This window comes from Podarcis vaucheri (assembly GCF_965113315.1).
Source record: "Podarcis vaucheri genome assembly, chromosome: 6".
NCBI lineage: Eukaryota > Metazoa > Chordata > Lepidosauria > Squamata > Lacertidae > Podarcis > Podarcis vaucheri.
The window spans coordinates 31,636,392-31,650,834 of record NC_138764.1 but is presented as its reverse complement, the minus strand read 5'-3'; the positions used below and the strand labels follow the sequence as shown (position 1 = coordinate 31,650,834).

Genomic DNA, 14,443 nt, shown 5'->3' with positions numbered 1-14,443 from the left:
AGAGAATGAGATGGTTGGATGGTGTTCTTGAAGCTACTAGCATGAGTTTGATCAAACTGCGGGAGGCAGTGGAGGACAGAAGTGCCTGGCGTGCTCTGGTCCATGGGGTCACGAAGAGTCGGACAAGACTAAACGACTAAACAACAACATATATATGAATGAGATGGCTAGTTGTTGCAGTGGGTCATGTTGATTTTTTGACAAGCATTAATCAATAGAGAAATGTAGATTGGAAGAGAAGAGACAGTGGTGGTATCAGAGTGGTCAACAGGATTATGGTCTTCTGAGCAGAACTGAAGCTTGTGATGTTCCATCAAATGAAAACTAGGGTCCCTGACTCCCTGCTACTTGGTACCCCCAAATTTTGAGGCCTCTATGCCAGCCTTGGGTCCTTTGATGTCATTGGACTATAACCCCTGCTAGCCAGGGATGATGGGAGTTGTAGTGCAACAACATCTGGGGACCCAAGGTTGGGAAAGGCTGCTCTATGCCTATGGCATGGCCACTAGAGGGTGCTGGGCAGCACTTCATCCTAATCCATTCCCAGTGTATTAGTAATTTGGCACATAGTTGTCAACTTTCGGATTTGAAAATAAGGGATCAGCAGCCTCGAAAATAAGGGATCAACAGCCTCACCTGTCCTGGGGACAGTCTATGGGATATGTAACAATCCGGGATAGCAGCGGGAAGCAGTGGGAAATGGTGCTGGAATAAGGGAATTTCCCACAAAAAAAGGGAAGGTTGACAGCTATGATTTGGCATAGGATGTTCTGCTGTACTTCAGATGTGGCAGAGAATCTTGAAGGTTTCATTATTGGAAGCATTCAAGGGTGAAATTTCTAACTTTGGTCAAGGGAAGTACCAACTTTTTCAGCTTGAAGGCCACATTGAGGGTTGGCCATGATTCCAAGGCCTGTCACGATATTGGCATGTCACGATCTCTCACACATGCGCAGTCACACCCATATATTCAGCAGACATTCATCCCACCACCTCCTGCCCATTGTCTAAATAAATATATTTATCTATATCTGATCTCTCATTCTCTCTCTGTATTTAAATACAGTGGTACCTCTGGATATGAACGGGATCTGTTCCGGAGCCCCGTTCGCATCCAGAAGCGAACGAACCCCACGTCTGCGCATGCACGGGTCGCGATTTGCCACTTCCATGCATGCGTGTGACGCCATTTTGGCCATCTGCACATGCACGAGCAGCGAAATCCGGAAGTAACGTGTTCCGTTACTTCTGGGTCGCGGTGGAGCGCAACCTGAAAGTGCTCAACCTGAAGCACATTTAACCCTAGGTATGACTATATTGTCCACATGGCTGCCAAATTATTGGAGGCTTGCAGGAGCATCATAAATCACCTGGGGAATCTATAGATGGTCTACAGACTATAGATTAGCCACCCTTGCTTCAGTCCCAGTGTGGCTGGAAGATTTATAGTAAAGTTCAGCTCTTGGATATATCCAAGGTTAAATTCAAAATATAATGACAAGAATTTATCTTAAGATAACTTACGGTGATTATTTTGTGTGATTTAGAAATAACCAGAGACATTTATGTTTCTGGGGGATAATAACACCTGCGACAGGGGGAATCCTGAGAAAGATTCCCCCTGTGCCCCCAAGCCTTTCAAAGGGGCACCTCCAAAAACTATTTGCCCCTCATAGTTGTGAAACATGATTATGCTTTGTTGTTTTCCTGCACTAGGTCTCTTTTTAGCCTGGTCTCCGCAGCCTCCACAAGGAATGTATTTGTGGTAGATGATGAGGGTGATGATAAATATTTATTTGTTAGTAGCTTTTAAGGAATGAATTATTTAAGGTTGCTTTGGAGAAAAAGAGAAAAAGGCAAAAGAGCTGCAATAAAACTCGCAGTACAAATAGTCTGCCACCCTTCCCCATATTTGTTTCTCGGCTGCAAAAAGTTGTCCTCCTTTGTTCTCTGCACTTCAATTTCCTGTTGTTGCCACAGGGACTCCATTTTCTCCTGAAAGGGCTGTTCTTGGCTATAGTCAGAGTTGCAATTTATACAGCGGAGAAAGCTGCCTTATGCTTGTCATGAATTCTGCTCAATATTGATCCAGAGATAGAATCCAACATATTGTTAGCAGAGTAAAAATAATAATAAACTTAAGACACATTTTAGGATTCCCCAGAAATAGACCAGAGGCAATTGTATTTCATCCAGCAGAGCTTTACTGCCACTGAAGGCAAATGAGCATAATGGTCACAAATCCAATACGTTCAGGATTAGGACAGTCCATAAGAAATCCAGTTGCAGCAGACTTGACTTAAACCAGGCATCCCGAAACTTGGCCCTCCAGATGTTTTGGGACTGCAGCTCCCATCATCCCTGACCATTGGTCCTGTTAGCTAGGGATGATGGGAGTTGTAGTCCCAAAACATCTGGAGGACTGAGTTTGGGGTTGCCTGTCTTAAACTTAAAATAACTTACAATAGGACTAAAACCTTAATACTAAGCATACTATGTACAGAACACCACACCATAAGGAAAGAGAGCGAGAGAGAGAAAAAGTGAAACTCGGGCTCCTTCTGGCCTATTATTATAGTCAGAATGACCTTGGGTGAAAGAGATAGCAGAACCAGTTAAAACCAGCTGTGCAGCTTCTCTGAAGGAATAACCCAAATATCAGGAGCCTTCTGCTTGTTTCTAGGCAGAATAGAAACTTACTTGTCAGCTTGGAACTTCCAGTTTGTATCACACACTTCCCAAACCCCCTAGAATTAATTAGGAAAGATCTTTACATATAAAATCAATACATTCCGTACCAAGAAATGCACACTGATAATGCTGTCAGTCCATCGGTCCATCTCAGTATTGTCCACACTGACTGACAGCTCTCTCCAGCGTTGCAGAGAAGCATCTTTCCCACCTCTTCATGAAGATGCCACACAGATGAACCCTGGGACCTTTTCCATGTATAGCCTATGCCCTGCCACTACGTGGAAGCCACTCCCCACTGTTGAAAATGTTTGCCACTGATTGACTGATTATATTTCTATGCTGCTTTTCATCCATTTTAATGTTTAATGTTTTATTAAGTTTTTGGATATATGCCAGAAGCCACTCAGAATGTGTAATAATAATAATAATAATAATTATTATTATTCAGTGTTTCCTAAACTTGGGTCTCAAGCTGTTTTTCAGACTACAGTTCCCATCATCCTTGACCACTTATCTTGGTAGCTAGGGATGATGGGAGCTGTAGTCCAAAAGCAGCTAGAGACCCAAGTTTGGGAAACACTGCAGCTTACAAACAATAAATAACAAAAAACAGGATAGGACATAATAGAACATCACAAATACGGCATAAGCCATATAGAGTCATTAACAAATCAGGAGTGAAGCAATTTCAATCTACGAGGCGCTATTAACAAAGCAACAACTAAAAAAAATAAGCTAAACGTCACAATTAAAGTCATTATAGCCTTGCTGAAGAGAAATCCTGTAACAGAAGGGAAACATTCCGCTATATCAACACAATTCGCAAAGTTTATTGTCACCATTATATGTTGCTGCATATGTGCATTGCTAACATGCCTTTGAAACAACTCAGTGATGAGAGGTAAAAGCATGAGAGGTGAAAAACATGAAAAAAGCCTTGTTCGTGTAGCACACCCATTACAAATAACACAGAAAGTGCATAATTTTCAATGGGATTATTTTTACAGGGGACAAAAAGCCGAGTTACTTTAGGAGGCTATTTTAAGCACCGCTTCGTGTTGCCTCAGACAGTTGCTGTGAAGCACAACGTGATCTTTCTGTAATTATTATTATTTCCCATTTCCCCAATACCTGCACAAGAATAGGCTTTCCTCCCTTGTGAATAGCTATGCTCAGAGTTTCTGCTTATCATTATTTGCCAGGTTTCACTAGGAGTTGATATCACATATGCTCTTACTAAGAGGCCATTGATAATCTTAAGTTTGGCAGCAGACCTGAGCCCAGAATAATGTGTTTTATTTCCACATTAGCTGCTGTAAAGAACAGAATAGAGAGGAATATAGATATGTACATATGTATATAATTTTTTTTGAATCCAGAAGTACACACCTTAAGGGAACTATGTCATATCTAAATAAGCAAGAAAATATATTGGAAGAAGAGTGGACCTTGACTATTGCAGCCACAATTTTAGAAATAAAGAAAAAAATAATGCACACAAGTTTTCTAGGTAGAGGCCTATAGCTATTTCCCCTCCCATTTTTTAAAAAAAGAAATCAAGTTATATTATCAGTGGCGTAGCATGGAGGGTGCAGGGGGCAGCGGCTGCACTGGGCGCAACATCTGGGGGTTAGGGTTAGGGGGCGCAAATCCACAGGTTAGGAGGCGCAAATCCACGGGTTAGGGGGCACAAATTACTTGCCTTGCCCCGGGTGCTGACAACCCACGCTACGCCACTGTATATTATTAATCAAGAGATGGACAGGATTTTTTTTCAGCCAGAGCTCACCAGAACTCAGTTCTGGCACCTCTCAGATGGGTGCCATTCTCTGGTTGGAAGAAAATCCTGTTCATCTCTTGAATAATAAAATAATGTGCTTTCTTTTTTTAAGAGAACAAGGGAGGTGTTCAAGGTGAGTTCCAGCACCTCTTTTTCTAGAAAAATAGCACTGGAGATGAGTGGACCCTGGCTGCTTTGGGCTCAGTTTTAGAATTAAAGAAATGTTAATGATGCATACAAGCTCTTCAAGTAGAGGAATATGGAAATTTCCTCCACTCCCACCTCCCGCATGTTTTAAATAAAATCGAAATAATATGAAGCAATAAAGATCCATGTTCTTCTAAAGTTGCTGTCCCAATAAGACATGAGGTAAATTTTGAAGTACAGTACATTCCACTTGAGGGTTTTTCTCAGGAGAAATGTCTGAAGTTTTGAGAGAAGACAAAATAACTTCAATAGGGCTAGAGAAATGTATCAGTTTAGCTGAGGAAAGAGTTTGTACATCCTTAATGTGCCACAAGAGGCATCTCATTGGCTACAAGAGCAGCAGAGGCCAGGTTGTGCCTGAGGCTGATGGTCTGGGGGTGAGGAAGTCCCAAAGAAAATAAAGGAAGGCCCACATCCTTAGCAGACCACCTATATCATCACTCTGTGCTGGTGCACTAAAAAGCTGATAAATTTTCATGAGAGCTTAGAAAAGAAGAAGCGAAGGGTGCTGTGGAAATATGGAGAACTGACCGTAAGACTTGAAGATAATAAGAGATACGGAAATTGTTCTATTCACTCATCCTTACCAGGGTCTAAAATCACCTAGCTGCATCTAGCTCACTTCGTTTATGATGTATCAAAATGGTGGTGCAAACTGTACAATACATTACAGGAAGAGCTCAGAAATATGATTTTCTATCTGCTTCAGTTCCCTAAGAAAGCCAGTCAATTTAGGCTCCAAAGCAATGTTCTCCTGTACCACTTTCTGTTGAACCTTTTAAGGGTGTTTTTGTGTGTGTGTTTTTTTGCCTTAATAACACAAGAGCCAGACTGGCTCTATCATAAAGTTATTGCCATCTTCTCCTTTCTTTTCGTTTCTGGTTTAAGCAGAAGTCACTATATATCCCAAGTGCAGTCAAGGGAATACTGCCAGTTTTCGGTGAAAGAAGTCTGCAAGATGTATATCAAAAATAACATTAATGAGCTGCAAACGCCAAAATTACAGGAACTTATGAAATTGGTTAAACATAAAATACCATTAAACTGTTTACTGAGGCTTCACAGAAATACTGCAGCTAATGAGCATTTCTGCTATTTAAATAAGCCCAAATTGAACACACATTACATGGATACCTAATTAGTAATGGCAGTCAAGCACACACTGTGTCACTTTTAAAGCTTTATTTGAGGAATCTTTTCCATTTGATTTGTTTTGCTAATTAAAATATTTTCCAGCTTTTCAATATATCTTAATATTACTCGTAGTCGCCGTCCCCCCACACCAAGTGGTGTATAATTGGTTGACGCTTTCCTATTTGTGTCTATTTGCTCAATGAACGCAGCAGCTTGAACTATAATGTAGTCTACAAAATTATTTTGGTTTCTGCATTTGTGCTGCTATCTTTTGGTAACTTTGGCATGCTGTCATCCAGTTTGAATGATCTGTTCAGATTGCATAGCTATTGTCTCACTCGCAGTACCGGCAGCCTTTCAAGTGCTGCTGGAAGAATATAAGTTGTCCCTGCAGTGGAATAAAATGTTTCTTGATAGTGAAAACAGGGTCTTGTTTCCTGATAGTGGTGTCAGAGCTACTTTTCTCCCCTCCCACTAATGCCACAGTAACCTGGGAGGGGTGAGATTGTGTGAGATGAACCACACAGGAACATCAAGAGCCTGGATTCAAAGTAGTGGTCAATATTTATTGCATTTATAACTTCTTTTCCAAAGAGGTCAAGGTAGTAATGCTCATGGTTCAACTTCCCCTCCCCGTTTTATGATCACAACAACCCTGTTAGGCTGTGACTGCCCAAGGACACCCAATGAGCTACAGGGCTGTGAGAGGATTTGAACCCTAGTCCAGCTTCCTAACCACTACACCACACAGCTAATAGTCTAATTAGCCAATTTTTCCTGTTGCAAAACTACCGTTCTCCAACAACCATGAAGTGCCTATTAAGGTTTCAAGAAATATAGCCTGGAACGTTAGGTCCTCTTTAGTTTATCCATAGAAATATTAAACCAACTCAGCTGCTTGGAAGTCAGATACCTGGAGAAAAGAAATCTAGTCTTGGGACTTTGTAAATTATTTTAGCAGACTTAACCAAATGCATGCTTTGTTTGCTTCCGTTCAGTTTAGTTTTCTGCAAGTGGTGGGACTTTAAAGGAGACTAATCGCTTCTGATCCTGAAAGTGACACAGTATTTCCAGTTTTAAAATTAGCTGCTGAAACATGCAAAACAGTTTCTTTTCCTGGTATTTTTGTCTAAGCCATCAGTGCTTTATCTTAGCATTCAGGGTTTCAAAACATTTCGTGCTTGGCATTATCAGTATTAGCAGCCCCTATGTGGTAGTCATATTAATTTGTCATAATAGCGTTTTGTTGACTGTATCAAAAAATGAGATATTGGACTTAACTATTACTTCCTTCCCGTGCATTTTGAGATAGTGCCTGTGTGAGGGTCTAAATCCAATTTGCTTTGCTTTCCCCCACCCACTGCCACCCCACAGATTCTCCTCTTGGTGTTTTCAGTCACAGTGGTGACCATGACCCAAATAGACTTTATTTACCGTAGCATCTCTGAGGCTGAAGAATCTAGCCACTTGTAAAGACTGAAGAGGCTTAACTCTTCTGCGTCTGGAGCAGCTGCAGAAAATGTTTGAAAGAAAGCCTTGACTGTGCACCTCCGTATAACTTCTATGGGGCAGCCCTATGTCTACTACAGCCTCAGTTGCCTTTCCTCCTTCAAATCCATCATGGAAGTCCATTCCCCCTCCTCACTTGATCTGTCCCACTAACAAGCCCTTGACACATGGTTGCCCTCTATCCCATTATTTAACTCATTGACATGGAAATGGAGAATGGGAAATTATGGAAATCTGATCCCTTCCTATAATGATAGTTTTGACTTTACAGAGGGTTTCCTAAGGCAAAACACAGCTGCCTCTGCTCATCTCTTGTAGAAACAGAACACATCTTTGACACTGTCTATGACAACTGAGAAATATACTAGCAGGATTCTCTTTTACATATATGACAGCACAGCTACATCAGTTTAATTGACCTTAGCAATCTGCATCTGTGTGTGGTATGTCCCCAAGGGATGCTAAAAAAAAAACCCCTCCCACCCTGTCACTTGGAAGAGGGGGGGGGGAGGGAGAACCTGGGTACCATAATAGAGTAATACCTACATAAACGTCATTCATTTGATACAGGGCATCAATATGTGCTAAAATAATACTCAAATGTACTTCCATATGCGGCTAAAATTAAGGAGCTAGTGCTTTTTAAATGACAGATTGTTCTGAATTTTAAACTATAGCAGAATAAATGACATTATTTTGAAGTTAAAATTACTTTTTGCCATGAGCAAGAGAACAATCTTCCGTTCTTTTTTGCCGTTTTATTTATTTGCCTAATTGTTTCCTGGTTTAATTTATCATAGCTATTGTTTGTTTCATTGTTTGCCGGTTTTCAGGGCAAAACCTTTCCAATACATCTTGCATCAAACCATAATGAACGATACATCAAAAAATATAAAGGCATTGTTTCGTTGTTCATTACACATGTGCCCTGCTGATTCTCTGAAGAATACAAGGCAATCTACATCTCACCCCACATATTATCCCCATGAGGTTGAGGCTGAGGGTTTCTGGCTGATGCAAAATCACCAAGGGAGGTTTATAGAGGAATGGGGATATGAAACCAGACTTTCCAGTCTAAGACTCTTCTACCAGCAGCAGATGGTTTGTCGTGGCAGTGCCATTCCCCTGATCTCCTGGCAATTGAGTCACTGATGCATACCAGGAAGAGGAGAGGCAGCAACAAGGTCAGCATGCTCCAAATGCACCAGAAGGAGTGCTGGATTGGTTCTACCAGCGTGTTTGCACTGTACTGGCCTTACTGTTGTCTTATTTCTCCCCTCTCCTCCTTCTGGTATGAAGCAGCGAGTAAGCTGGAGGGAGGTCAGGTGAGCAGCACAGCCCCACCATGTTGTCCCCTAGTGCCTGCTACTCTACTCACAGCAACATACTGTTTTGATTACCTTAAAGTGAGACGATAGTCATCAAACAACCAGAGAGTCCTAGTTTCCCCAAAAAGCAGGTAAGGATTTAAACTTGATTTTGGATTGTGCTTTTTCAGATAGAAGGTAGTGGCTCATAATATTGAGAGTTCCTCAAAATAATAATAATAATAATAATAATAATAATAATAATAATAATAATAATAATAATAATTCTCAGTGAAAAAGGTTCTGGCCTTGTTGTTTCTCTGAGATGCTCATGAGATTCATGCGGAGAATGGTTTTGTGCTAAAGAGCATTCTGTTATGTGATTCCCCCCATGGGCAGTCTGAAGTGGTACAGTCCTTCAGGTACCTAATAGTATGCAACATTTTAAGTGTTAATAGCAAGGGCATCCATCTTGCCTGGGAATTCTAAGACTTCAACAGCAGCCCACATTGACAATGAGTGCATTTTTGAAATATTGAGTCCACAATCTTGAGTCAAAATGCCATCCAATGGTACTCAACAGGAAACTTCTTCCTGTCTCAGGGGTCATCATGACAAATTTGGTTATGATATCCTAAGATGTGTCCAAATCTCTGAAAGATTGAGTATGCCATTGTGTTTCAAAAGGGCACCCAACAGTATCCAAATAAAGACAGACAACTGCTCTTTGACCTTAGGAAGCATTGTCCCAAGTTTGGTTATGGTATCTTAAGTGGTGTCCAAATTGCTGCAGTTTTGAAAGGTCCAATCTGCCATTTTGTTTTGAAACGGCCTTCAGTGGTATTCCAAAACAGACAAAAACCTGTTCCTCTTGGTTTTAGGAGCTGACATGCAAAATTTAATTAAGATATTTTAAGAGGTATCCGAAAATACAAGTGTACAGACAAAGAGTTTTTCCAAACTTACAGTAGATACCTGTGTCATCTACTTTTTTCTGCTTCCCTCCCATCCCCTCTTTCCTTACAAAACAGTAAAAGAAGCCCTGCATCCTCTCAAGTTCAACAGATGGGGTCTCCCTGAAATTGATCAAGAGACCATGCAAACAAGCGAGCCGTGGATTTTTGCAGGAGGTGACGTTAGTGGACTGGCCAACACTACAGTGGAATCAGTGAATGATGGAAAGCAAGCTTCCTGGTTCATGCACAAATACTTACAGGTGAGTTTTCAGTAGACTCTCTTTTGACTTTACCTTGATTTCTCCTGTCAGGCGTTCAGAATCATGGAATTGTAGAGTTGGAAAGGTCTCTGGGGATCATCTAGTCCAACTCTCTGCAATGTAGTAATATGCAGTTATCGCAAAAAGGGATCAAACCTTGGTGTTATCAGCACCACTCTCTAACCAACTGAGCTATCCAGGCTTGGAGCGTATTCCCTGCTCTTTCCCAAACTTACTAGGCTATCAAATAAGCAAAGAACAGTTCAGATGTGGTGGGATTCTATGATCATAGAGATAACTAAGTTACTGACAACAGAGTAATTTATGGAAAGAGTTAGATCAGGGATGGGGAACTTGTGCCCTCCAGATCCTGTTTGACTGTGACTCCCATAGATCAGGTTTCCTCAAACTTGGCCCTCCAGATGTTTTTGGCCTACAACTCCCATGATCCCTAGCTAGCAGGACCCAGTGGTCAGGGATGATGGGAATTGTAGTCTCAAACATCTGGAGGGCCAAGTTTGAGGAAGCCTGCCATAGATCCTAACCAACATGGCCAATCGTCAGGGACATTGGTGGTTATGGATGAGGAAAAGTTGTTTGTCTGTCTTGCATAATACTAGAACCAGGCATCATCCAGTGAAGCTGGGTGGTGAGACATTCAGAACATACTACTACTACTACTACTACTACTAATAATAATAATAATAATAATAATTTATTATTTATACCCTGCCCATCTGGCTGAGTTTCCCCAGCCACTCTGGGCGGCTCCCAATCAAGTGTTAAAAACAATACAGCATTAAATATTAAAAACTTCCCTGAACAGGGCTGCCTTAAGATGTCTTCTGAATGTCAGGTAGTTGTTTATCTCTTTGACATCTGCTGGGAGGGCGTTCCACAGGGCGGGCGCCACTACCGAGAAGGCCTTCTGTCTGGTTCCCTGTAACCTCACTTCTCTCAATGAGGGAACCGCCAGAATGGAAGAACACCTTCAACCAGCGTATTCCTAAAGTATGGAATTTGCTCACACAGAATTGGGTGGTAGCCATCTACTTAGACAGTTTTTGAATCATAGATTTGTAGAGTTGGAAGAGACCCTGATGGTCATCTAGTCCAACCCCCTGCAATGCAGGAATTTTTTTGCCCAATGTAGGGCTCGAACTCACAACCCTGAAATTACAAGCCTCTTGCTCTACCTACTGAGCATTAGATTAGATCAATTCATGGAGGATAAGGATATCAATGACTACTAGTCATGATGGCTGTATTACATCCAGTACCATAGGGAACTGAATACCAATTGGTAAGGGTTATGAGTGATATTCTCTTCCCATTGTGCCTTTGGGCTCCTCAAAGGTTTCTGACTGACCACTGTGAAAACAAGTGTTGTTTTTTTCTTAAAAAAATGTTTAGGGGTACTCTCATTTTGACTCAAGAAAATCACCATTTTGTAGTTCAAACCAGGGAAAATAAATACAGTAAATGGACAAAAGTACAAAGATTCGCAAAATGTTTAGGGGTGTGCGTACCTTTGCATCCCTGTCCATGTCCATAGCTGTCAAGTGCCCCTTATGTGGCGGGACAGTCCCTTATCCCAGCGCCATGTCCCACTGCTGTCCCTTATTGATGATGTCCCTTAAATAAGCTACTGAAGGTAATGGGGCCCTTTCTATGTCCAGCTGTCCTTTGTCAACAACAAATTATTGCTGTTTTTTGTGTTGAATATATGCTATATGGTAATTTATGGACCTAATAGGTATCTAAAGCCATTTGCACACAACAAAATATGTATTTTATCAAAGTAATTGTTGATCCCTTATTTTGGCTGCTGATCCCTTATTTTCGAGGCTGCTGGTCCCTTATTTTCAAATCTGTAAGTTGACAGCTATGTCCCTGTCCCACCCCCCACCCCCGAAAAAAGCACTGGTGAAAACAGTGCTTGAACACTGTGAAAACAGCAGATAAGCCTTTCAATCTATCAAGACTCTTTTTATCCTCTTATGGAGTCCAACAACATATGGAGGGATATAGGTTCTCCACCCCAAATTAGCTATAGAAACTGGAAAATAAGAGAGGGCCTGGATTATTGTTGAGGGGTTGGTTGGTTGGTTTGTTGCTTGGTTTGATTAGTGTGCTTAAAAAAAAAGTAATTCTCATTGGTTAACAATTCTTATTTGTACCCAAAGGGGATGCAACTTAATGCATAATACACTGCATAATACACTTTACTCAAGTAATTGGATGGGGAAATAGCTTATAAATATTAAAGGATCTCAGTGTTTTGAACAGCATGGAAGTTTTTGGTGTTTTTTTTAAAAAAAATACTTTTAGTGTTGTCACCTGGGGCAGAAATTATTATGTACAGGGTGTGATCACACCATCACTTTCTAAAATACATATACACATACAAAACAAGGGCACCTGCACAAAGCAAGCTGCCTACCTGTCAGATAAATTTGGCAGTCACACAAGAGACCTGCAGGAGGAAGGCAAGAGAGCCTTGCTTGTGGACAGAAATTTATACAAGCAGGGGAAAGAGAGGAAAATGTGTGTAAGGAATATGCTCAAATAGGTGAAGGAACAAATTCTCTGACTGGATACTGAAAGGCATTGTCAGGGAACTGCCATCGGAGGAACAGGTGGTGGAGGGGCTCAGGGAGGTTGGGAGAGAATCAACAGCTGAAGCAGGAACCAGCAGGGGGAGGAGTGGATCTCTGAGGGAATGCGAGCAGGTGGGAGGGCTCAGAGACACTTCCAGCGAGAACAGTGGGGAGGTATCTGAAGCTCCCATAGGGAGACCCACGCCTCGCCGGAAACTGTCACGCCGTGAGTCCAGAAGACGTGTTTCCGTTAAGGAACTCTTATGCTGGAAACGATTCCGAAAACAACCACTGTCGGAATCTGCAAGTGATTAGAGCAGACATGTCTGAGGAGCTCTGTCACACACAGAGGTTTGTGGGGTTGCACAAACTCTGAGGGACTACGATTTTACGCACAAGCAGCTCATCATCCCATCACAGGCATGCATGTTTGTTTGGCTGTCTTGCATAGGCCTTCTTGTAAACCATTCATAAGATGCAGTTTGTAGAACATGGAATATCCTTTTTTTTAAAAAAAAAAAATCATTAATGAAAAGGGAAGAAGGGAATACAGTGGCCTTGCTTTTCCTAATCACTTGGAACTGAAAAGTGGTACCGAAAATTTCATTTTTAACTATTCAGGCTGGAAAATATCCTTGTTCAAATACTGAATGCTGGTGGGGAGAGGGCTTGGTTTAAAACAAAAACAAAATGCTGTTGATTAGTGTGGATTAGTGCTAAGAGGCTTTCTAATCCAGCAAAATAGTCACAGGAAAAAAATAAAAGAACAAAACAAAGATGAAATCCTGACCCAATTAAGAGAATATGAGAAAAAATTAATAACAAATCCTAGTGATGACCAGATTAAACAAACATCCAAATTGTTACAATTACAATACTCAACGCTAATTAACCAAGAAGTTGAATGGAGAAGTAAATCAATGAGGCAAAATTTTTTCGAATCCGCAAACAAAATGGGAAAATTTTTAGCCTGGCAACTACGAAAAAGGAAAAAGCAAAATGTGATCAACAAGATAAAAAATTCAAGAAAGGCTTGTGGAAGAGCCAAACGAAATAAAGAAAAACTTCCTAAAATTCTTTGAAAAATTATACAGAAAAGAATATATAATAGAAATAGGAAAATACTTAGAAAATAACAGAATAACATCCATAACGGAGGAAGAGAAAACCCAATTGAACAAGGCCATAACAATAGAGGAAGTCCAGGAAGCAATAAAGAAAATGAAATTAGGGAACGCTCTGGGCCCAGATGGCTTGTCGGCCAAATATTATAAAGTTCTTGGAGAACAGTTAGCCCCGGTGCTACGTGATGTAATGAATAACATCCTACAAGGAGGGAAGATACCGGACTCCTGGAAAGATGCCCACATAACGTTGATACCTAAAGCGGAGTCAGATAAACCGAGTATTAAAAATTGCAGACCGATATCGCTTCTTAATAATGATTATAAAATATTTGCGGAAATTTTGGCAAACAGACTTAAGCATTACCTAAAAAATGTAATACACACGGACCAAGCTGGATTCCTTCCTAATAGACAACTAAAAGATAACATTAGGCACATAATAAATATTATCAAATACCTGGAAAGGAAGAATGAAATCCCTGCAGTATTAATTTTTATCGATGCAGAAAAAGCATTTGATAATGTTTCATGGCAGTTCTTATTAAAGTGTATGGAGACAGCAGGGATAGAAGCTGCCTTTATGGAGGGAATCAAAGCAATTTATTCTAGTCAAAGAGCCAAATTGATTATTAACAACAATTTAACTGATACATTCAAGATTTCCAAGGGTACGAGACAAGGCTGCCCCCTGTCACCACTTCTTTTCATAATGGCATTGGAGGTAATTGCAAATAAGATAAGGAAAACACCAGAGATACGAGGAATTAGAATTGGGGTGAAAGAATTCGAGGACCCAAAACAAAGTATGGACAAAGCCCTGGTACTTCTAGAGGAATTTGGGAGAGTAGTGGGCTTTAAGTTAAATAAAA

The 14,443-nt window shown here is 40.9% G+C and overlaps 1 protein-coding gene across 4 annotated transcripts in view; it reads left to right on the top strand.

The window, feature by feature from the left end:
- Window positions 1–14,443, top strand: part of DPYD (dihydropyrimidine dehydrogenase) — a 526,409-nt gene that overhangs the window by 270,160 nt on the left and 241,806 nt on the right. For all 4 annotated transcript variants that reach the window (XM_082227795.1, XM_082227793.1, XM_082227794.1 and 1 more), the window contains one exon: window positions 9,663–9,847. In XM_082227795.1, coding sequence (XP_082083921.1) covers window positions 9,663–9,847 — 185 coding nt within the window. The remainder of the gene's footprint in view (window positions 1–9,662; window positions 9,848–14,443) is intronic.